Source organism: Labrus mixtus, chromosome 18, assembly GCF_963584025.1.
Source record: "Labrus mixtus chromosome 18, fLabMix1.1, whole genome shotgun sequence".
Classification (NCBI taxonomy): domain Eukaryota; kingdom Metazoa; phylum Chordata; class Actinopteri; order Labriformes; family Labridae; genus Labrus; species Labrus mixtus.
In genome coordinates, this window is record NC_083629.1 from 13998386 (window position 1) to 14020498 (window position 22113).

A 22113-nucleotide genomic window follows, 5' to 3' on the forward strand; every position below is an offset into this window, starting at 1 on the left:
GAGGAGTTGTGAGGCAGTGTGGTGAAAAGAACATCATTTGGTGGGATCTTGCCTGGGATATTTTTTGGAGGATTGGAAAATATTGTCCTTCCATTTTTCTTTTCCAACCGTAGAGCTGAATCATGGGCAACATGAATAACTGCCAAACGTGGGCAGATAGGAGGAGCCTGACCGGATAGAAATCATCAAAGCAGTTCAGGAAAAAAACCCAAACCATTTGTAAACTTGCAACCAGTTGAAATCGCCCAAAGGCTCTAATCGTATAATGCTAAATAGGCCTATTTTATTCTATGCACCCGAGATAAACATGTCTTCTAATGTTTAGCTGACTTCTTTCTAATAACCACTAAATGTAGACAATATTATTGGTTCATCAAGTAGAATATTACACTTTAACTCTACTTTATACTGTAATTTTAAAAAGAGTGGCTTTCTGCTTGAGAAAGTGGAGAACATCAACCTTAAAAATCTGCTTTTTGAAGTAAAGAGTCAACACACTAAAAATAAGTCCACAGACAATAAATCCAAACAATAATCTTGGAAATTATCTCCAATTATTAAGAAAAAATCTGGGTCTATGCAGAGTTGCATTTAAGACATGGAACTTCAGACAGAGAGGTATATAAAGCATGGAGGGAACCCCAAAAAGCATTTATCAGAAACATGAGGGTATTTATGGTAAAATCTGTTTTGATTTTTTCCTGAGGGCTTATTTGCACAAAAGTAAAACTGAGTGGTTGTCACCTCATCTGGTTGCCCACCATGCACCCTAGTAAAACAAGGCCTTAATCTTTTCAATTCAATTCAATTCAATTCAAAAAACTTTATTTGTCCCCGGGGGGCAATTCAAAGGCACACAGAGCAGTAAATTAACAACAGTGCAAGTAAACGAAACACTTTAACCTAAATATAAAGTGTCAATTTAAATACAACTTAAAGCTTAAACTTAACTTAAAAATACAAAATATAAAAGAGTTAGATATAAGTGGACAGTGATCGGACTAACAGATGTATCATCACCATTAACCTCATTCACTTCTAGAAATGTTTACAAATGTATGTATTCACTGAATTCAATACACTTAGAACATCACAGAGATGTTTCTGTCATACCAACATAGATTCAAACAGCAATCCCATTGGTAAAGAGTTTTCATATTTCATTTCATTTCATATTTGATTTATTTGCTCATTTCAGTGTATGGTTTCAACACCATAATACACAACAAAAAATATTTTCTCATAATGCTGAAACACTGTTCATGAGCAAACAGGAGCAGGAAGAAGAAAACTTATAATACCCGCCACTTTACACAAGATACTGTTTAACAGAATAAGATGGCTAACCTGTTGTTTTCTCTTTCTTTCACAAAACAAAAAATAGATCAAAAATATAGAAACAATCAAATACAATCAGTTAGATTAACTCAATACATTCATAATTTCTCAGAACCTTTTCTTTATACATTCTTTTAAATTGAATGATACTTGAGCAGCATTTTAAATGATTATCGAGAGAATTCCATAATTTAACTCCATTTACTGAGATACACATTTGTTTTTAATGTAGTGCGTGCAAATGGACTTTTAAAATTAAGAAGGTTTTTCTCCGCGTTGCAGTTTTCTGTGCGCGTCCTCGACGGTGGAAGCATGTGACTGCGCGTGCCCGCTGAGGCAGGGGGCGGGGCCAGTGATCCTCCTGATTGTCTGAGCGTCTCCTCTCGTAACCTCTCACCAGCGTGGCACTATCTTTGAAGAACAGCCCGACGAATGGGCTGATTTAGCGGATGAGAGCTTATTATTATTTTTTTTACTAAATCTACACAGCGAGTACTTGTATGTAACTCGAGGATTAACAGATAAATATCACTGAACACTGGTGGGATTTTAGTGTTTTTCCTCCACGGGCCCGGATACTCCTTGATATCGATAGAGAGACTCAACTCAGGTCGTTTCGTCCTGACATGGACACAGGAACTGTACCAGAAAAGAAAAGGTAACGTCAGTGCTATATGGTTGTTTGCAAACCGACTTAACGACGACGGGCTCTGCATTGAATTAACATCCCTTCATGTGTTGTTATTGTGGGCTTTATTTCAAAGTTAACCTTTAGTTTAGCATGTTTTTCGACAGAGAAATGCGCGAACGAGCGACGCTGTTATCATTAGCAGGCGGCTAACATAGCTAGGTAGCTGACTATCATAAAGATGATGAGGACTGTCATGTATCAAAGGAAACAGCGTATCTGACTGGATTTTTATTTCTTATTAACCTTCATTAAAAGTATTTCGACATGAATGTGAAGTCAAGCTGACAGCTACAGTTGTGTTTGTGGTCGGTGTCTTAGGAGACATCCTAAGTTTTATGTTTGCTAACCTTTGTTTTGTTATTTACTTAGTTATAGTTGATGTCAGGTCGTGTAAGGTTTAATGTGTCGGCATTGACAGTTTTCAGGGAAAGTTACCTGCGCTCGTGTGAGCAGCTGGATGTGGGTGTGAAGTTTCTGATGAAATGTTGAGGGTTTGATGGTGAAGCTGGTCTTCCTCAAACTGACAACGTAGTACAGATACAGGTGACAAATGATGATATTTATTTACATGACTTTGTTGGAAGTAGTCAATGGTTGCTTTTCAAACGTTTTCATCCACTGAACTTGCTTTCTCCCGCGTTGTTTTTAAACCAAGAATCAGTTTCATGTTTATTTCCGAGAAACAAATTCAGAGAAGTGTTCTGAAAATCACTGATGCCATGATAGGATATAAATAAGACAACACCAGGTTGCTTTATCTAGCATTAAAGAACACGTCTTGAAAGGTGTTTTTCTGACATACACACACACACACACACACACACACACACACACACACACACACACACACACACACACACTGGTAGTTTGTCATTCTCTGCAAATACTGTCTCAATTCCCCAATTGTGGCCACCCAAACTAACCACTAGGCCACTGGTGACCCTTTAAGCTGATTTTTGACACATTTGTATGAAAAAACAGTAAAAAGTATTTGCTGGAGAATAGGAACATTTTCCCAATGCATGCTCAGACTCTTAGCTGCAGTAATGATCGGGTCATTTCTGTCATTTAAAAATAAATCAAACATGCAGATGATGAACTTGTCCTCAGATCTGTCCTATTTTGGATAAATAAAAAAAAAGACACCCACTTTCCTAAGTGGGCGCTGGATCTAGAACCGAAAAGTTATGTCGAATCGAAAACGACAGCTAAAGAGAGACAGGAAATGTTAGGAGGCGAGAGAGTGGGGATGACATGCAGCAAAGGGCAGAGGTGGGATTTGAACCCACGGCCAAGGGCTGTAGCCTCTGTACATGGGGCGCTCGTTATAAAAGTTCACTGGGGACTACGTGATAGCCGTACATTTTTGCATTAAAATAATTTTGTTGGTTTAGAGCAACACTTTAGAGACTCGTGTACTAGTTATCAGATCCTGTTGTAAAAAGTTAATTTTGTCTTAACATTTCAAATACAGAGGGTGCACTTCTATTTTTTTCAACAATATATCAAAAATGATACAAGAGGCTTGACAAAACAATAACAAGTGTTTAATTTGTTAGTTTAAGTGGAATATTACTTTTGGGTCGATTACTCATCATGGGCCCTGTCCTGTGTGTTACATCCTGTTTCATCCTACATTCATTAATACTGTGTTGTTGTCGATGTTTTTTTAACTTGTCGTCATGGTTTGGAGAAAAACAAATCAGATTTGTGGACTCAGAGTTAAGAAAAGTGATTTGCCTGTAGCTCTTTACCAATTTAAATTAGGTCTAGGTTTAGGTCTAGTTAAGGAGTCAAAACGTTTTTTTCTGGTGTCAACTTTAAAAAAAAAAAAAAAAAATCCGAAGTTGTGGCCTGGTTTGATTCAGACTTGGCTCGTCTCTGTGAGGTGCCTTGGTATTATTTCTGTCTCATCTCTTAATCACCCAGGCTTGACGTCAATAGGAGTGGCCAACTGTGTGTACAGAATCATTGGCTGCAGTTTGCAGCCTGCCCTGAGACACTCAAGTACAATACCCACTTGTGTGAGGCTAGTTTGAACTTGAAAAACAAACTTGCAAGTGCAGGGCATCGGTATGTTTTGTCTGTGCACACATTTTTCTTGGTTATGTTTTGTGATTTTGTGACACTCGTTTGAACAAGCTATAAGATCACAGCTTTTCCTCTATCAAGCTTTTCTGTGTTCAGAAAAATGCAGAGTGATGTGTTTCAGGTTTAAAACAGGAAGTAAACAGTTGGAAACGTCTTAATAAACGTCTGTAATTGTGAGGACTGATGAAGGAAGCAACAGTGCAAGGAAGGAAATATGAAAACAATACCTCCATAAATCATGTTTTCAGCATAATGCACATTTCAGAATGTTGTAAGTTGACTTTTCCATACATGAATGTGGATTCATAACTGAACTTATGAGATATGGACTTGTCCTCTGTCTTTAATAGTGATGTTTGTTAATGTTTATTCATGTTTATTAATGGTGTTCCCGACACGGTGTTGAATTTACAAAAGTACCATTAAGGTCCTGCTGAAGAAAATCCATTTTTGAAATTCAGTGATAGTTAAGTTTTGCCTTCATCTCAGTAACATGTTAGAAGGCGAGAGGTGAGCAGTGTAGAGGAAGTTTATAACTTTGAATGTTGTGTAAGTGTCTAACGTACTACTCACTGTGTGAGGCCCTTTGAGTCACAGGATGTAAATTGCTTTGTCAGAAGTGACGTTCGGGTAGATGAAAAAATTCACCTGCCAAGTATATTTTTTTACTGGCCAAAATAATCAATAATGTTTTGGTGTCGCATACAGCGTTTTGTTACAGTCCATTTAAATCACGGATTGGATAATTTTATCAGATCAGGAAATTGAGAATTATAAATATATTTGCTCGCCTTTTTTTTTGTTAGTAGTGTCACACTGCCCAGACCCCCCTGCTCCCCTCTGGACCTGCTCCTGCATTACAACCTTACAACCACAAAACAAAAATCCATCTGAGAATAATTGACCTGCTTTAATTCACAAAAACACGCTTTTAATCTCTTATCTTAGCACTGGCAATGTTAAACACTTAATATAAGCAAACTGTTCATTATTGGACGTGTGTGTATCTCTCACTGCTCCTGATGCGCGTGTTGGAAAAGTGGAAGGTGCATTTAGCATGTGCTATATATTCAGTGTTTATATGTGTCTCCCCGTGTTACTCCATCATATAGCCACCAGAAAGAGGAGCAGGGAAAAGTAGCTAACACTTAATTTGCAGCATAGTTTTTATACATGACTGTTGGGTAAAACATTTACACTCCCTGTGGCAGACAGCCTTCTGAAATGTACTCGCCAAACGGAAAATCTACCAGCATTTGGCGCTTTGCGGGTGTTAATTATGGACTCTTAATGTAGTCATAATTAAGCGGATTGTCTTGTTTGCTTTTGTAAGTTATACAGAGGCATCGGGAACATGAGACTGTTTCATAACCAGTTCAAATCTCATCTTAGTAGGTTTTAGTGAGAAACAAGCTTAAATACTTTTCACTGGATAAACTCATTCCCTGCAGACTCGCATTGCAGCTGGTCTGAATGAATCCTCCAGTGAGTCGGTCATACAGAGTCACTCTATCTAAAGGTAGTATTTAAAACTCTCAAAAGTCCCCTTTTATCATTGAACACACTTCAGAGATGAAGCATTCTATTAGGCAACACACAGGAAGTCTTAGGAAGTACAATTCTTAGTTGGTTTGAGTAAGATTTGTACAATCCACACTGGGTGAGTTGAAGCTGGAAATGAGCATTGGCTGTCTGCAAACACTCAAAGCATACTCTGTTATTAAAGGATATGAAAGGCTGTTTATGACACAGGTCTTATGTGATTACTGAATGCTGTATATACAACAAGCTTTGACAGCTTTACAGTCTATGATAACCAAGGGTTAGATGTTTTCTAGTTAATAAGATGTGCAACATCTGCTTCTAAAGAACAAGGTTGTATTTATAAGGGTAGCTGTTCATGTCATGGCAGAGGGGGGTTAACCAGGATGTAAACACATTTATTTCCCCTCATAAGTTGTGCATTTAATACAGGGTTTATGTGAAATGACTCACTTGGTGCTTGTTCTGATTCTATTTGACATGGCACTATTTTTATGCCTCTGTCTGTGTTGCTGTACATTTTGGTATCCAAAGTTTGCCACTTGTGTATGTGCTTTCATGTGGATTGAATTGATGTGGGTCCGTGCCAGGAGTCGAGTCTGAATACTCTCTCACAGTTATTATCTTAGTCTTCAGATTTACGAGTCCCCCCTGCTACATTTCAGCAGCCTTTGCATCATCACAGCCACATGGCCCATACAAACACAAAACAAATCAAGGGAAGCTGAAAAGACCACAGACTGATGAAAGCCGTTCAGGCTAACAGAAGTTCATAGCTGTAAAACACATCCTGCAGGCTGATATTGTTGTATGTTTTTATGTCAGGGTTGCCGCTGATGGACAGGATCCATCGAAGATATCAAACCTTTTTTATTACACAGTTCTTTTATTTAGTTTGCTACAATGCTGCTCTCAAAAATGTAACTTCATGTTTTCTATATTATTAACACACTAAGGCCGTGTTCACACTTGACTTCTTTTTTCAACTGCCAGCGCCTTTTTTACATACAAGCCTATGGGAAAATGAAAAAGGATGACGCCTTTTCAAAAAGCGCTGCGCCCGACGCCTTTTTCAGTTGAATAATTTAAACTTTTCAGGAAAGCGCTGGGTGACGTCAAGCGCCTTTCTGACAGCTGACCAATCAGGACGAGTAGTAACCTACGTCCCTAGTTACCGGTGCCCAACAACGGCAAACTTCCACCAGATATGTGTGCATTGCGTGTCCGCTCCGGTCTGTTGCATCCTCCGGTCCGTGCATCCTCATCCGTCAACACCCACTGGCTGCGTTCTCAGTCCGCAGCATGGAGAGCACAGCCGGACAGCTGGAGTACGGAGACACAGGAATTTAGGCGGTAATTTAACAGATTCACTCGTGACAGCACGAGATAATACGATGTTCGTGGTATAAAACTCAATAAAAACCTTAAAAACACATAAACAAACACACAAACAGTCATTTTTCTGAACCGTCAAAACGTCTGACTTCCCGTCCTGCTTGTTCTTTTCTACACCGCAGACTAGATCCTGTTGTTAAGGTTACAGAACACTCGCACATAAGCGCTCAAAAGGCGCTGAAGGCAGCGCTTTTTTCTGAAAAAAGAAGTCAAGTGTGAACACGGCCTATGGCTTCATTAGTCTGTCAAAAAGTTTTAATTTCAGTATAGACATCCCACGGTTCAATATGTATCTCGTAAACTTAGCCAAGCTCTGTAAGTGTTTCTATTTGAGCGGCGACACGTGTAAAACGATGTTTGCAGACAGTCATTTATTTGTTTACTGCTTTCTCTTCCTTGTCCTTATGCTCCTTATCCCAGCGCATGGGCTCACAGCCTCACAGCACACACAAACAGAGCCATTTCAGAGATCAATCAAATGCATGGAAGCTCATTGTACGCAAAAACTGAAAAGCCGCAAATTACAAGCGCACATTGAACCGTGGACGCCGTACTGAGAGGTTTAATATGATATAGAGAATTGTTGTATCTCTTATTTCAGCTGAGCATTTCTTTGCTTTTCCTCCCATTCTGCACACAGTTTTAGTTGTGTTGTTTCTTTGGACTGGATTACATAATAGATAGGGTTATTTACTCTCACACTAAATAGAGCTGACAGATAGTGAGAACATTTCTCTATGGAAATAGGTCAGCGCCTGGTAACTAAAACAAGCCACTCTGGTAACCTTAGAGTGATTTTCATTGTACATTGTTTTCTCTTAACCTCCAATCCACTTGTTCATTATAGTTTTTTTTTTCATAACAGCACTCATTCTTATTGGAAAAAACAAAAACAAAGTCTAATTAATTAAACGGCAAACTACGCAGGGAGGCATGTGGAGCAGGGCGCTGCAGGGCATGCATGGCCATGTGCATTAGTGTTATGTAACAGTGGCCTCTCTGCTGGCCTTTGTTTTAACGTCAGGGATCTGTTTTGTTTTCATTGCATATTTCATGTTAAAGAAGAAATGCTGATTTCTCGGGGTTCGAAAGTTTATAAATAGTCATTGTGGGTAGGATAGCTAAAATTCCACTTTTTAAATCATGCCGTACAGTCTTGTATTCCACTGAAATCACAAAAGTGAGTACAAAGCATTATTTTCAAAAGATGTATACATTGCTTTGAATTTCTATATACACTTTGCTGTCTGTCATGTTGAATCCAGCCTTGGTTGGTAATATGTCATCTATCTTCTTGTTTTACCTATGGAGAACCACGGCTTAGCCTTATTTAAACAGGATTTGCATAAGGTCATGTGACATGATGGGATCCAGTGCCTACAAAGGAATTGTATCTGTCATTAGATCATCAGAAGCTTAGCCAGTAGCCTAATGAGAGGACTCTGTCACTGGGTTTCCGGTGTACTATAGCTTTTAAATCATTTGTGGTCTTTTGACTCTCCTAACATAGTTTAGGTTGGTCGTCAGCCCACACTGAAGTTGACTTGAAACAGATGTGTCGATACAAATGAGGACTTGTTGCATAATACTATGATCAGATGGTCCACGGGGCTGAGAGAGGATAATGTAAATGTTTGTACATGTGTATTGACAAATGGTCAAACATGAGTGCAGTGTATACGATAGGGCTTGTTTGGATTGAGTACACATAAACGTCTAACAGGAGGAGGCTTTTTTTTTTGTTAACTTAATTACACAAAGACGTGCAGACGTTTTTGTTATTGTTTAAGATTTATTTTGCTTAAGGTCATATTATTAAAAGTTGATGTCAGTACTTTGAACACTCTCCTGTGCTCATTAAAACCTCATTCATAGTTATTATTCTTAAGCTTATGTAATGTCAGGCCACACTCAGGGTTTTTGCTTCAAAAGGCTCATTGTGCAATTATTTTGGGTGGACTTTTTTTTTCAAACCAGAATGCTTCCCTAGCCCTCTCTGCATTATGAAAAATCTGTGTGCAGCTCTGCAAGATGAATTGGTACACTGCCAGCTACATTTATTTAACTGGTCAATTTTCTTGTTTTAGATCCTTATAACAACATGGCCTCGGTCCATGCTGTAAGTGCATAACAGATCAATTTCGATTAGGTGTACATTTCAAAGCCAAGGGCTTTTGGTCTGCAGTCTTTTTGTTGTGATTCAAGTTCAGTGTTATTTCAAAGCATTCATGGTCACAAGGTTACAGTGCTCTGTGAGAGAGATTAAAGTATCCTGCAGCCATCAGGATAGATATTGCAATTATGTGGAACACTTGGCCAGACTATTTATGTGAGTGGTCCTGCGAGTTTCACAAACACAATCCAGTGCTTGCTTAGCTTAAAAGCAACGTTTTTTTTCCGGTTCAAGTTGACTGAGTGAGAGTCCATTAAGAAGAGCTTGGATAACTGCCTTGATAAATTCTTGATCTTGAGTGGAGAGCGAGAACACGCAGTAAGAAGGAAGCTTGTGTAAAATAACAGAAAGTGCATCCAAAGTTATTTTGTCCTGTTAGTCGAAGGTGTCCAGAAGTCAGTGTTGTTCTGTGCACTCTGTGTTAGTGCCAGTTTGATCATACTCCTCCTTGTCCATCGGTTCAGCCAGGCTCATAAATGTCACAATGATTTGTATGGCAGTGTAGCTTGGCTGTGCACCAACAGACCGACAGGAGAATCCATGCCCGGCCATCTAGCCAATCGCTCTGAGGGGCTGGTCTCCTTGTCTTTTGGTCAGAAGCCAATAAGATGGTTGCAGACAGCCATGTATGTAAATTAGTCTGTCGGGATACAGACAGCAGCTGGGCCAGGGGCTTGTTCGTTGCAGACTCCAGCTGCTGCAACAGCCCCAGTGATAGACTCTCAGTCAGGGAGGAGGGATGTCAGAGCTTGTAGTGTGCATAGTTGGATCCAAATCAGTTTGTGACCAGTCTGGCGCTGATCTTTCACCTCCTGTCTCCCGCAGAGTGAGCGCCGAGCGGAGAAAGGAGAAGTCGAGGGATGCAGCGCGATGTCGGCGTGGGAAGGAATCAGAGGTGTTCTACGAGCTGGCCCAGGAGCTGCCCCTGCCCCACAGCATCCGCTCCAGCCTCGACAAGGCGTCAATAATGAGGCTCACTATCAGTTACTTGCGCATGAGGAAACTGCTCAGCACAGGTCAGTATCTGTTGTTAGACCTTTAAGTGAAAAGTTACCTTAAATACAGAGACTTCAAGTGTGTGGAAAGTCTTAATTTATAGAGTGAAAGTAGGATAATTCAGAGTTGAAAAAAAGTGAGCAGAGCCTATGATGCTGCGGAAATTGGTTAAACACTGAGTCAGACTCTCTGGGAAATCGACTGACACATACACAGATATAGATCCCTCTGCAGATATGCATGTGGGTACAGCATAGTGTCTGTGTTTAGCAGTGTTCTTCCCCGAAACATGTAAATTTGGAACAGGACCATTGATGTCCCAGTTTTGTTCAGGCTTTTCTTTTCTTTCCCTACCTTTTTTTTTTCATTTTTATCTCTCTCATTTCCTTCTCTGTTATCTCCTCCAGATGAGCCAATGGCAGAGGAACAAACAGAGCTTGATGAGCAGCTAAACGGCTCCTACCTGAAGGCTCTGGAGGGTTTTCTCATGGTGCTGTCTGAAGACGGAGATATGGTCTATATGTCCGAGAATGTCAACAAGTGCCTCGGGTTGGCACAGGTTGGTGTGTTTTGACCAGCTGTGTGTGGGCAATAGAGAGAGTGTGACTGTGATCACTAACAGATTTAAGAGGCAAAAGATTTTCATGTAGGCCACAAGTTTACCTACACATGATGCCTTTTGTGAAAATGAAAATGTCCCTGCAGGATATCGACCAAAGCTAACATAAAGTATTTATTTTGTCTCCCTCTCTGCTGCAGTTTGACCTGACAGGACACAGTGTGTTTGACTTCATACATCCCTGTGACCAAGAGGAGCTGAGAGAGATGCTGGTCCACAGAACAGGTGAGAGACAACAAGTGGGAGCTGCTGCACTTAATAAGACCCCACGAAAGGAAAGAGAAAGATGGCAATGCTCCATTAAACACAGATTTACTCAGATTAACTCTTAACTGGCAGATTTAGACTACAACACTGTCAAAACAGTTTTTTTACTCCAGTCGTGAGGTGTAAGTTATTAGAGTCGTCTTGTTTTCACTCAACGTTTCTAGAACAGTCGCTGCATTACTGGATCATTTCCTGTTTTTCTTCCACAACTGAACGTTTCTCTCTTTGTGTGTTTATGTGTTTCTTCTTATTTATTTCTTCTGAAATGTTCTTCATAACATCATTTCTCTTGAATGGCTGATGATTTGAAGCCACATCAGGTTTTCTTGTCAGGCACTGCACTCAGTCATTTTGAACTTACATTATCGAAGCCATAACGGGTGGCAGCTCCACTTCCTTTATTTCCCCTGTTGAACATAACCACAGTGCAGAGCCTTTACAGCTAAATAGCTGCTCTAAATGCAAATATGAACGGTTGGCAACAACACAACACGGGGTAAAAAAGAAGAAGTTGTAACGGGCAGCTTTGAAATGACATCATAAGAAACTAGTTTCCTCTTTCACTATGTGACACACGTCCTACTCATGTGATTTCAGGCTCCAAAAAGGCAAAGGAACCAAGCACAGAACGCAGCTTCTTCCTCCGAATGAAATGCACCCTCACAAGCAGAGGCCGCACTGTCAACGTCAAATCAGCCACATGGAAGGTAGGCATCAGGCTTGATGACAGTTCACTTTAGAATGATTTATAATAATTGAATTATTAATGTTAAGCATTTTCATGTGTAATATGTGTTGCAACACTGGTTTTGTTAGGGAAGCCGACATTTAATACATTCAGACTAAAAAGCAGTACTAATGATATCTGTTTCGGCTCATAGGGGATCAATACATCTGCAGTAAATCAATGAAAGGGAAATGGAGCGTCATGCTAGTCTTGATATAATTGAACTAATCAGTCATTTTAATTGATGTAGGGACGTTTAGAAAAAATAAATGAAATTTGTCATGAACTTATAGCATGATGGGAAACTTGAATGATTAACAAACTAACTATGATATGCTTCAAACATCACCTTATGACTTCAAAGACTTGTTTTTCTTGTTAAGTTGACACTTGCACATAAACATTGTGGACGTATAGATGAAGTTAACAATATGAGTCTTTACTTTCTGCTCAAATTGTAGCATCCTCCTCCTCCACTCTTTGCAGGTGCTCCAGTGCTCGGGTCACGTCCAGGTATACGACAGCCAGACTGAGGAGACTTCCAATGAGCAGATGGAGCCGCCTTTCCCCTACTTGGTTCTGATCTGTGACCCCATCCCTCACCCCTCCAACATCGAGGTCCCCCTGGACACCAAGACCTTCCTCAGCCGCCACACAATGGACATGAAGTTCACGTACTGTGACGAGAGGTGAGTTTCTCTCTGCTAGTGAATATAATATGCTCAATGTAGTACTCACTGAATTAGGACTAGCATAGTCAAACAGAGCCACCTAGTGGTCAGTTTGTACACTACAAGTCCTTTACTCACCCTAATCTGTTATTTGCTTAATTTATAGATGTATATATTTTTTTAATGTTTAAGGATCACTGAGCTCATGGGTTATGATCCAGAGGAGCTGTTGAACCGTTCTGTGTATGAGTACTATCATGCTCTGGACTCAGACCATCTTACAAAGACTCACCACAACTGTAAGCATTACACTGCTTAATGTCTAGGGATTGATTTAATTTACTAACTTACAGTCTCAATAAATGACAGCAGTGATTTTCCCCAATATGTCTTAATCTGTTTTATGTTATTTTTTTCTCTTTAATGTTAGTGTTTGCAAAGGGCCAGGTCACCACAGGCCAGTACCGGATGTTGGCTAAGAGGGGAGGCTTTGTGTGGGTGGAAACCCAAGCCACTGTGATCTACAACAACAAGAACTCTCAGCCACAGTGTGTCGTCTGTGTCAACTTTGTGCTCAGGTACTAAAACAAGCTGTTAAAAAAAACAAACGTGACATTTTTGGAAGTTTCAGTATTCAATTTCATTATTCTACAAAATCCTCTGTTAACGGACTCTAACAGCTGCATTACTTTGTTGCAGTGGCATCCAGGAGGAGAAACTCATCTTGTCTTTGGAGCAGACTGAGGATGTGAAGTCGATAAAAGAGGAGCAGCAGCAGCAGCAGGAGGAGGAAGAAAAGGCGGAAGTCGAGAGCAGCCAGTCAGACATTTCTCCAACCCCACTGAAAGAGGAGGAGAAGAAGCCTGAGCTGGATGTGGTCAAACTGTTCACACAAACAGTAGAGGTCCAGCCGCTGCCCAGCCTGTATGACCAGTTAAAAGAAGAGCCTGAGGCCCTCACCCTGCTAGCACCTGCCGCCGGAGACACAATCATCTCCCTGGACTTCAGCTGCCCTGGTTTGTGCTCATATACACACGTTTCGACCCCAAATAAAAAGGTTAATGTCCTGCATGAACCCATTTTGACTTCCCTCTGTCTTCTGGTTCAGATTCAGAGATCCAGCTGCTGAAGGAAGTCCCTCTCTACAATGATGTCATGCTTCCCTCCACCAGTGACAAGCTGGCCCTGCCTCTCTCTCCCCTGCCATCCAGTGAGCCTCTCCTTGTCAACAGCACCTCTAAGGATGCAAAAGCTGAGACCTACACAGCAGCCTCATCCTCTACAGAGACCAGCCACAGCTCCTCAGAGGTAAGACAGAGGCCAAAACTGTTTTATTTTTTTTGTTGCAGTGGAGATGATCAGCTTTATTATCCACTAACTACTCTGTATTGAGAGGGGGGTTGACCTGTGACTTCTGTTTTCTTAAGGTTGGAAGTCCATTGGGTTTTTGTTTCCCCATGGATTCGGAGATGAGCTCAGATTTCAAACTAGACTTGGTAGAGAAGCTGTTTGCCATTGATCCAGAGCCCAAGACCCCCTTCAACACACAGGTAATTATGTCAGCAGATTCTGTGGAATTAACTGCATTTAAATCAAAGTCATTCATGCTCAATAAGACTGAGATTCTTTCTGTATAGTGATTTACCCATTTTCTTTCTTGAAGGCAATGGAAGGATTAGATCTGGAGATGCTGGCGCCCTACATCCCAATGGACGATGACTTCCAGCTGCGCAGTCTGAGCCCAGATGAGCCTCTGTCCTGTGGACGAGTCAAAGCCCTTGAGAGTCCTCCAGTCAGCGTCACACAGGACATCCACAGCTATCCCAGTTCCCCATTCAGTGCACCAAACAGCCGCACCGCTTCACCAGCTCCACCTGAGCCAGTAAACGCCCCTCATTTTGCCAGCATCATTTCCAAGAGGTACATTTTTATTGTTAGAATAGTGCATATTTGTTGCTGTCTTATGTAGGTACTTTGATAAGCTAATTATTTTTACCGTGCTGCAGGACCCCACAAGTGGACAAAGAAGTGTCACTGAGGACCCTGGCAGCTCAGAACACACAGCGTAAACGAAAACTGGGTGACTTAAAACAGATGATTGGACAGGTTAGTCTTCTACATCTGCCCAAGCATTGGTTTATATATATACTACTTTACTGATGGTGAGTTTGAGTGTTTTGATTTTGATCATCTTTCCAGGGAGCTCTGCCCCCCGAACAACTGGAGCAGGGCAAGAAGCTGAAGCCCTCAGAGTCTGAAACAACTACCACCATACTTCTGCTGCCTTCAGGTGATCAAACTCATTCTGTTATACATTTTTTCCGGATGTTGGGGTGCCGGTTTGGCTCAGTGGTTAGAGCGTGTGCCTTATGTACAGAGGCTATATTCATCATTCCAACAGCCATGAAACATGAAATCAACAGAAGCATAACTGTTATTTATATATTTTTTAGATATGGCGTGTCGTCTGCTGGGTAGCACGTCAGAAGGCTCCAGTTCCCCTTTCACCCTGCCACAGCTCACCCGCTACGACTGTGAGGTCAACGCCCCCTTACAGGGCCGTCAGTACCTGCTGCAGGGGGAGGAGCTGCTGCGCGCTCTGGACCACGTCAACTGAGTCAAAGCTTAGCTTGCTCACTGCTGAACTATACTGGACACTACAATTTCTCCCCTCTCCAAGACCCCCACCTAACCCCCGCCCCTCTACCCCTTATTTATGTATGTGTATGAGTTTGACTTTAGTTTGGCTGCTGTTTGTGCACATCATGTGATATCTGCAGCATTCCACCGTGACAAACACCATAGCAGCATCTGGGTTTTTGGTGCAAGGGATTCAGGCATCACGAGATGTCCAATTGTTGTCCTATGTTTTTTCTTTTTGTCTCTCCTTCGGGGAGTCTCTCAGCACACAGCGCCTCTACATGTGACCCTCTTCCAGCAGGTCACCACAGAACCTGGCGCCACTGCCAGCAGTGTATTGTAAGCTTCAGTCGCACAATTTATATTTTCTTAAAAAGATAAATATTACCAGCAATATATATTAAGCCTTTTTAAAGTCATTTTAATGGGATTTGAACAATTTTATTTTTTCCTCCCATACTTGTATGTTGTAGTACTCGTACCTAACCAGATGTCTTTAGTCCAGAAGTATGAACATGTTGTTTAAACCTTAGCCGGTTTTAATGTTTATCACCATTTAATAGATATACGTCTTTGAGATAAATACATTTAATTGTGTAGCAGTCCAGTACATGTCACTGTATTACTTTACTGTAAGTGTGCTACTGTACATATACCAGGAACATTTTAATGTTCTCACTTTGACTTCACAGCTTTGACTCTTACTCTCACGCCAAGAGTAACTTCATCTTCCGTTGCTTCTCTTCATGCACCATTGGATTTTTTCTTTTAACATAAAGTGAACTTGTGTTTTTGGTTTTAAATGTGTGACATACTCGAAACAGTCAGTTAACATAAGAGGGATCTCAGTGCTCCATATTTGACCTGTGATCATCATCGTCATCGTAGCATCAGGAGTCATCAGACTCGTTTGCTCAGTTAATGGTAGTCAGGTTCAAACCATTGATCCGTAACATGTTGTTGGGTCTCTCATGCTTCTTGTTGCTGTCTAACATTAAATGGCTTTAATAAAGTGCATTGTTTCAGCTTTCCTTCATTTGTGGTTTACAGATATTATATTGCCTTATGCATGTTTTGCTACTTTTACAGAAAGAAACAACTTTTTTTTTTAAAGGTAGAAAACACATTTTCTTTATTTTACTCATTGAAAAACTATGAATAAATACTGTAGCATTACCCATGTTAGTCTGTAGGTGCTGGAAGGTTCATGTTTGAATTGTAGAAATAACGTTGATTACAGCCATAAGACATTTGGAGAAGCAGCTTTAGAGATGTATTAAACCAGGCAAAACTTGAACATAAATACGGCACAAATCCACCTTAACCTTGACATTATGCTGTCACCACAGTCGTACTGCTCTCAGTTCTATTGTAGTTTAAACAAGTAATTCAACCTACACATACTGGAGCTTGTTCCATTGAAAAACTAGGCCGGTAATGATTATACTGTAATCAAACAGTCAAACATTTTTTACAGTGTGCTCTTTTTTTCATGAACTAGTCATACGTCCTTTTACTCAACAGAAACGATGTGCTCAGTGTCACTCTGTGTACTCTGGAGTCATCTGGAGCTGCAGCAGCTCATGTCCTCGTTGCACCACCATGGTGATTTGATCGCTACTGCGGACGGTCTGGTAGATCTCCTCTGAGGTGTTCACTTTCACTCCGTTGATCTCCAACACGATGTCTCCTGGCAGCATGCCTGCTCTGAGACGAGAACGACAATACGACTGGTTAGTAGCAACCTCTCATTCACGCTTCATGATGCGAGGAAAACTAACTGGAGGTTTCCTGTACAACATGCAGGATACACCCAAAACTCAAACAAAAAAAATATGACGTTCAAACATATTGAGAGACAATTCTACAGAGACAATTCTAAATCTATTACTCACCAGAAAACATGTCCTTTGGACAGAATTATGATTGATTATCTTGGGTGCATTTTATTTCAAAAGCACTTTGTAAACACATCAAAATGCATTTCAGGCGGGATTTCTATTAGTCAGAAAATGTCAGCTTCTACATATAACTCTAACTACAAAACATATCATGCAGTGTCTGTGAATGATGCATAGAGCCGCCAATATAAGTCTGCGTCTGTATCAGTTACACAGGATTTAGTGATCTGTCAGTTCCTCTGCTTACCTGTTCGCCGGTGAGCCCACGATCACTCTGTGAATCAGGATGCCGTGTGTCACATCTGGAAAGGACGGGTCTCTCAACTTCAACTCTGCAATGATGCTGAGACAAATCAGAAAGTAGTTATTTTGGGCAAAGTGGCTTCAGTCTTGATATTATCACCTCTGTTACACTGCAGACATTTATGTTTGTAAAGCATTTACCTCTGTGTAAGCGTTAGCATCATCACGCCAATGTACCGCTGCTTCGTCTGTGACTCGCCGAACCAGGATGCTTGAAGAAGGCACACAAAAAAATATGAAGTGGAAAGATAAATTATTTCCTATGAAATTTCGGGTTGCCACGCAGAATATGCAACAGAGAGAAAATGTTTTAGAAAATTGATTCTTACTCTTTTTCTTTGCTGCATTATCAATGAAAAGTCTGAGGCGATCTGATGGTATGGCAAAGGAGATCCCTGCAGTGACCTTCATGGTGTTTATACCGATGACTTCACCGTCCTGAGTAGAGAAGGGATAACACAATCAGATTGGTTGTTGTGCATCGATACGTGTTGGAACAAAGTCCTGTCACCTCAGTCTGACTCAGGGAAACTCCCACAGATCTCCTGATAGCAACGATATATCCAGTTGCTGGGTAACACATAAATGTAAAAAATGTGTGATCAAAACCTGAAGGTTCTTTTTCTGAACGCTGCTCAGGAACACTTATTCGTCATTGTCAGTTAAACTGATATATCAATCTGTCCATTTGTTAAGAACTGGTGATTGTGAATCAATAGAGCATGAAAGAGATCCCAGGAGACCGGCAGTTACACAAGGAGAGCTGGACAGGGACGTATAAGGGCATCAAGCTAGCAGCAGGATCAAATCTGCGCCATCGTGCGAGGAGGAACAGGACGAGCACTTTCTGACCTGATGAGGGCCTGACGTCCTCTAGCAAGACCTGTGCCTTTTGACCAGCACAGTGGAGCTAGATTGCCATTTGCCAAAGAAAACTAGAATTGGCAGGTCCCAAATTTGTGCCCTGTTCTCGTCACAGGTCAGAGTAGTTTCATACCGAGCACATGTGACAGGCGTGAAAGAGTCTGAAGACCCAGTGGTGAACATTTCTATCATGCAGCATCACTGGTTTTTCTGTGGGTCAGTGATGGTCTGGGGAGGCTCCTTAGTGGGTTGCACAGATCTCCATGTCATAACCAAAAGTACCCTGAGACTGCTGTTTGGTAATGGGATGAAATCCTCAGAGCCAAACCTCACACTGGTGGCCAGAGTGAGTAGGCAGTTCCTGGATGACGAAGGCATCGATGTCATTGACTATCCCTCTTGTTCCCCTGACTTATATCCAATTGAGCACCCATAGGACTTTATGTATAGGTGCATACAACGCCGCTAAGTACCGCCACAGACTGTTTTGGAGCTCACTGATGCCCTGATCCAGGTCTGGGAGGAGATCCCACATGACATCATCCGCTGACCCATCAGGAGCATGCCCAGATACTGTCAGGAGTGCATACAGGCATGCAGGGGCCAGACTCACTACTGAGTCACATGATGAGTTGCCATGATAAAGTTCAGCAAGTTGGACCGGCGTGTGATTTTGAACTTTTCCTTTGATTTTCCTAACGATCTCTAATCCTGCCCTCCATGGATAGAGGATTTTGGTTTCCATTGACCAATGTTATGTTTATTTGTTCTCGACAAATTATACCATGGACACCACTAAAGATTTTCAACTTGAATAATCTGTTCATCGAGATCTGATGTGTGATTTAAGTGTTCTCTTATTTCTTTGAGCAGCGAATAAACATCAGTAACTGGAGTACAATAAATGAGATGAGTAACATTTAAAGAGGAACAGGAACTCACCAAGTTAATGAGGGGACCTCCAGAATTGCCAAACTGCAAAAAACAAAAAAAACATTTAAATATAGGTATCATATAGGTATAAAAAAAGGTGTGAATTATATATAAACAAACACATTTTACTTTTCCCACAGTCTTAAGAAAATGACACAGCTTTGAGCATAAACTAATCCACTGTACATAATTCTAACTCTGAACTTGGGGCAGAATACTCACATCGATGGCTGCATCGGTCTGGATGTAGTCCATGTTGGGATTGGACAGGCCCAGCTCCTTGCTGCCTCGCTGCACTGAGCTCACGATCCCTGAGGTTATTGTATTCTTTAAAGCAAAAGGGCTTCCCATGGCGACCACAAACTCTCCTTGTCGAATGTCACAGGACTTGCCGAGGGCGAGCGTGGGTAAAGGATTCTACAAGTCAGGGAGGAGAAAGAGCAAGTCAGCAGTGTATCCTCACTTCTCGTAGATACAGTATCACATGAATAAAACGGCCTTTTCTGGCTCTGCACTATTTTATTTTTTTAAGTTAGATTTACTAACTGTTGAATCAGTCTTCAGTCCTTCAGACACTGTAAGTCTTTTCAATAAGTAAAACAGAACCCTGCTTGTTCTTTTGTTTTTGTTGATTTAACGTTATTTTGATATCAAACAATGGCCATTCCCTGGTTTCACGTTTGTGAAGAAACCGATCTGTATGTTCTTTCTTTTTCTATTAAATACTTCTCGATCTTATTGTTTTGAACTCTGTGAAGCCCTTTGGATTGCTTCATGTAGAAATAAATTGCCTTGTCTTCATTTAGTTGATTGTGTCAGTTGCAGTGATTTCCTCTCTGTGCTCTTGTGATGGCTGCAAAAGGGCACCCGGTAAGATAAAATAGTCATTTTCTTTCCAAGAGATTCTTTGTTGCTCACCCTCGCCGTGATTTTGATGGTGGCGATGTCTGCCACAGGATCAACATCCTGCACGGTGGCGTTGTATGTATCTCCGTTCGTGAGCTTCACTCGCACGCCTCTCTTGTTGGCCACAACATGAGCGTTGGTGACGATGAGACCATCACTGCTGATGATGAACCCAGAGCCATTGGACACCGGGACCTCTCGTCCTGAAAATGGGTGTCTGTAAAACATCACAGGCAGATGAATTGGCTTGACTAGCTTAGTTAATCTAGAAAGATAGAAAAACCTAAACCTTCATTACATTGACTGATAATTAAACCATATGATAATGAGCACTCATTTATTCACTGGATAGAGTTAGGCCCAAAGTGACTCTCAGTGCCCTCACTGAGGCTCTGGAGGCCCCTTGAGGTCATGGTTAAGGCAAAAGAACGCCTTAAACTGAAGAGTCGAATTAGCTGAGTATTGGATAGAAAATAACAACATCATATTGATGACCTTTTTCATACATGATCCATTATAGAAGCGTACTATAATACACATCCCCAGCTTCACAGAAAAACAACACCAGTTCCTTATTTATCCTGTTTCACAATACTGTTTTGAATGTTTCACTTCTCATAGAAAGTTCTGTATGTATGGGTGGAAAGGCAGAATGATTGAGCTCAGTTACATATGATCCACATTAGTCATCTAACCTGATAGACGATAAACTTCAACTGAAAGGAAAACAAAGTGATCATAGTCAGATCTTCAAACTTTCTTATGTAACACACAGATCATATGGCCTGAAATAATCTCATCTATGTCGCCTCTGCGCATGTTTTTATATTTTACTGTTATCAACCCATTCTTTCATTTAATAAGTGTTACTATAAGTGTGTGCTGTCATATCTCTGTTCCTGTATATAATGCCTTGATATTTAAGGCTCCCCATTGTGATTAAAATCTAAGGTATGTATACACATTTAGACACTTAGGACAGAGCAACATTTCCTATTTGGTTCAGAGACTGTAGAGAAGTATTTGTATTTACATTTTAGTTATTCCACATGGCAGCTTTCCAGTCAACTTACCTGCCCACGATTTCAATGTAAACGACAGCTGGAGTGGACTTTTCGACTACATCTGCAATGAAGTTGTATTTATACCGGGGGCTGTCAGGTTTGAATGGAGAGGCACAAAGAGCTGATGGGAGAATGAGTTCTAAAACCCGCACAGATACAGAAGCATCTCTGTCCTCTGAGTGTTTGTCTCTTTGACTGAGGAGCAGCGCGGCACCACAGAGTCCCAAACCCACAGACAGTGTCGTAAACCCAGGAGAGCGACTGTTGTCACCACCGCTGTTTCTGTTTCTGTCCCATCCCACCGAAGGTCCGCTGCCAAGGCTCGAGTTTCTGTTAAATCCACGGGTCTGACACCGAGCGTGTCTCCTCAGCACTGACAGAAAACACCGACTTAGAGGAGTTGCTGCCATGTTGCGTCACTTCAGTCAAACCGGTCAGAGTTTGAAAACAGCTGAACAGCTGTTTGTTTCCCGATGACATCAGAGGTACGATTCGTGTTGTCACAACCCCGCTTTCCTTAAAAGTAAAACAATAATCCGTAAGGAATATATACTATGACGTTTTATGATATAGGTCCCAATCAGATGACAAACATGTAGCTAGGAAAGCAACAACCTTATCCCGGAAACGTGACTTTCAGGCGAGCATGCGCTGTAGGCTGTAAGCTACTTCGTCCTCTTCTTCTAAGGTTTTTTTTTTTTTTTTAACCGTCTTTATTAATAAATTTAACATATACAAAAAATGTTTGTACAAACTTTTAAAGAGGATGAACATACAACAGCAAAATACACAGGAACAAGTTAATTCAAACATAAATCAAGACTAGGGGGCATTATATATAAAAATAAATAAATAAAAATCAAACTTTTCCAAAAGAAAACATCAGGCAAATGTAAGCAGACAACAAACTGGAGCAAGAACAAAGAAATTCAACAAGGGCCAGAAATCAAAACAACAAGAATTTCGATAAGTCAGCACTAATCTTTCTAGCA

The 22113-nt window shown here is 41.0% G+C and overlaps 2 protein-coding genes across 3 annotated transcripts; one reads left to right on the forward strand and one right to left on the reverse strand.

The window, feature by feature from the left end:
* The first annotated feature begins 1711 nt into the window (after positions 1–1711).
* hif1aa (hypoxia inducible factor 1 subunit alpha a) lies at positions 1712–16165 on the forward strand. Of its 2 annotated transcripts, XM_061063605.1 has the most exons (15): positions 1712–1996; positions 10056–10246; positions 10634–10785; positions 10986–11070; positions 11710–11819; positions 12326–12528; positions 12703–12809; positions 12941–13088; positions 13210–13526; positions 13619–13818; positions 13938–14060; positions 14174–14430; positions 14517–14616; positions 14710–14800; positions 14964–16165. In XM_061063605.1, the coding sequence occupies exons 1-15, from the start codon at positions 1965–1967 to the stop codon at positions 15125–15127; spliced, it is 2280 nt and encodes a 759-aa protein (XP_060919588.1). In that variant the 5' UTR covers positions 1712–1964; the 3' UTR covers positions 15128–16165. The 2 variants fall into 2 exon arrangements, with proteins under 2 accessions (XP_060919588.1, XP_060919589.1); XM_061063606.1 differs by lacking the exon at positions 1712–1996 and having other exon boundaries at positions 10105–10246; positions 10634–10789.
* LOC132993663 (serine protease HTRA2, mitochondrial-like) lies at positions 15556–21775 on the reverse strand. The gene is made up of 8 exons (XM_061063607.1): positions 21131–21775; positions 20070–20274; positions 19374–19568; positions 19161–19193; positions 17684–17792; positions 17496–17565; positions 17299–17394; positions 15556–16857 (listed from the first exon to the last, which is right to left on the reverse strand). Exons 1-8 carry the CDS (start codon positions 21529–21531, stop codon positions 16692–16694), a joined length of 1275 nt encoding a protein of 424 aa, XP_060919590.1. The 5' UTR covers positions 21532–21775; the 3' UTR covers positions 15556–16691.
* Between the last annotated feature and the right edge of the window lie 338 nt (positions 21776–22113).

Excerpts from the sequence above, each read along its gene's own strand:
- hif1aa (XM_061063605.1), top strand. The coding sequence starts at position 1,965 with ATGGACACAGGAACTGTACCAGAAAAGAAAAG. Across the intron at positions 1,997-10,055 it reads ACTGTACCAGAAAAGAAAAG|AGTGAGCGCCGAGCGGAGAA; the intron begins GTAACGTCAGTG and ends TGTCTCCCGCAG. Across the intron at positions 10,247-10,633 it reads GAGGAAACTGCTCAGCACAG|ATGAGCCAATGGCAGAGGAA; the intron begins GTCAGTATCTGT and ends TATCTCCTCCAG.
- LOC132993663 (XM_061063607.1), bottom strand. The coding sequence starts at position 21,531 with ATGGCAGCAACTCCTCTAAGTCGGTGTTTTCTGTCAGTGCTGAGGAGA. Across the intron at positions 19,569-20,069 it reads CCATCAAAATCACGGCGAGG|AATCCTTTACCCACGCTCGC; the intron begins GTGAGCAACAAA and ends CCTGACTTGTAG. Across the intron at positions 17,793-19,160 it reads GAGGTCCCCTCATTAACTTG|GACGGTGAAGTCATCGGTAT; the intron begins GTGAGTTCCTGT and ends TTCTCTACTCAG.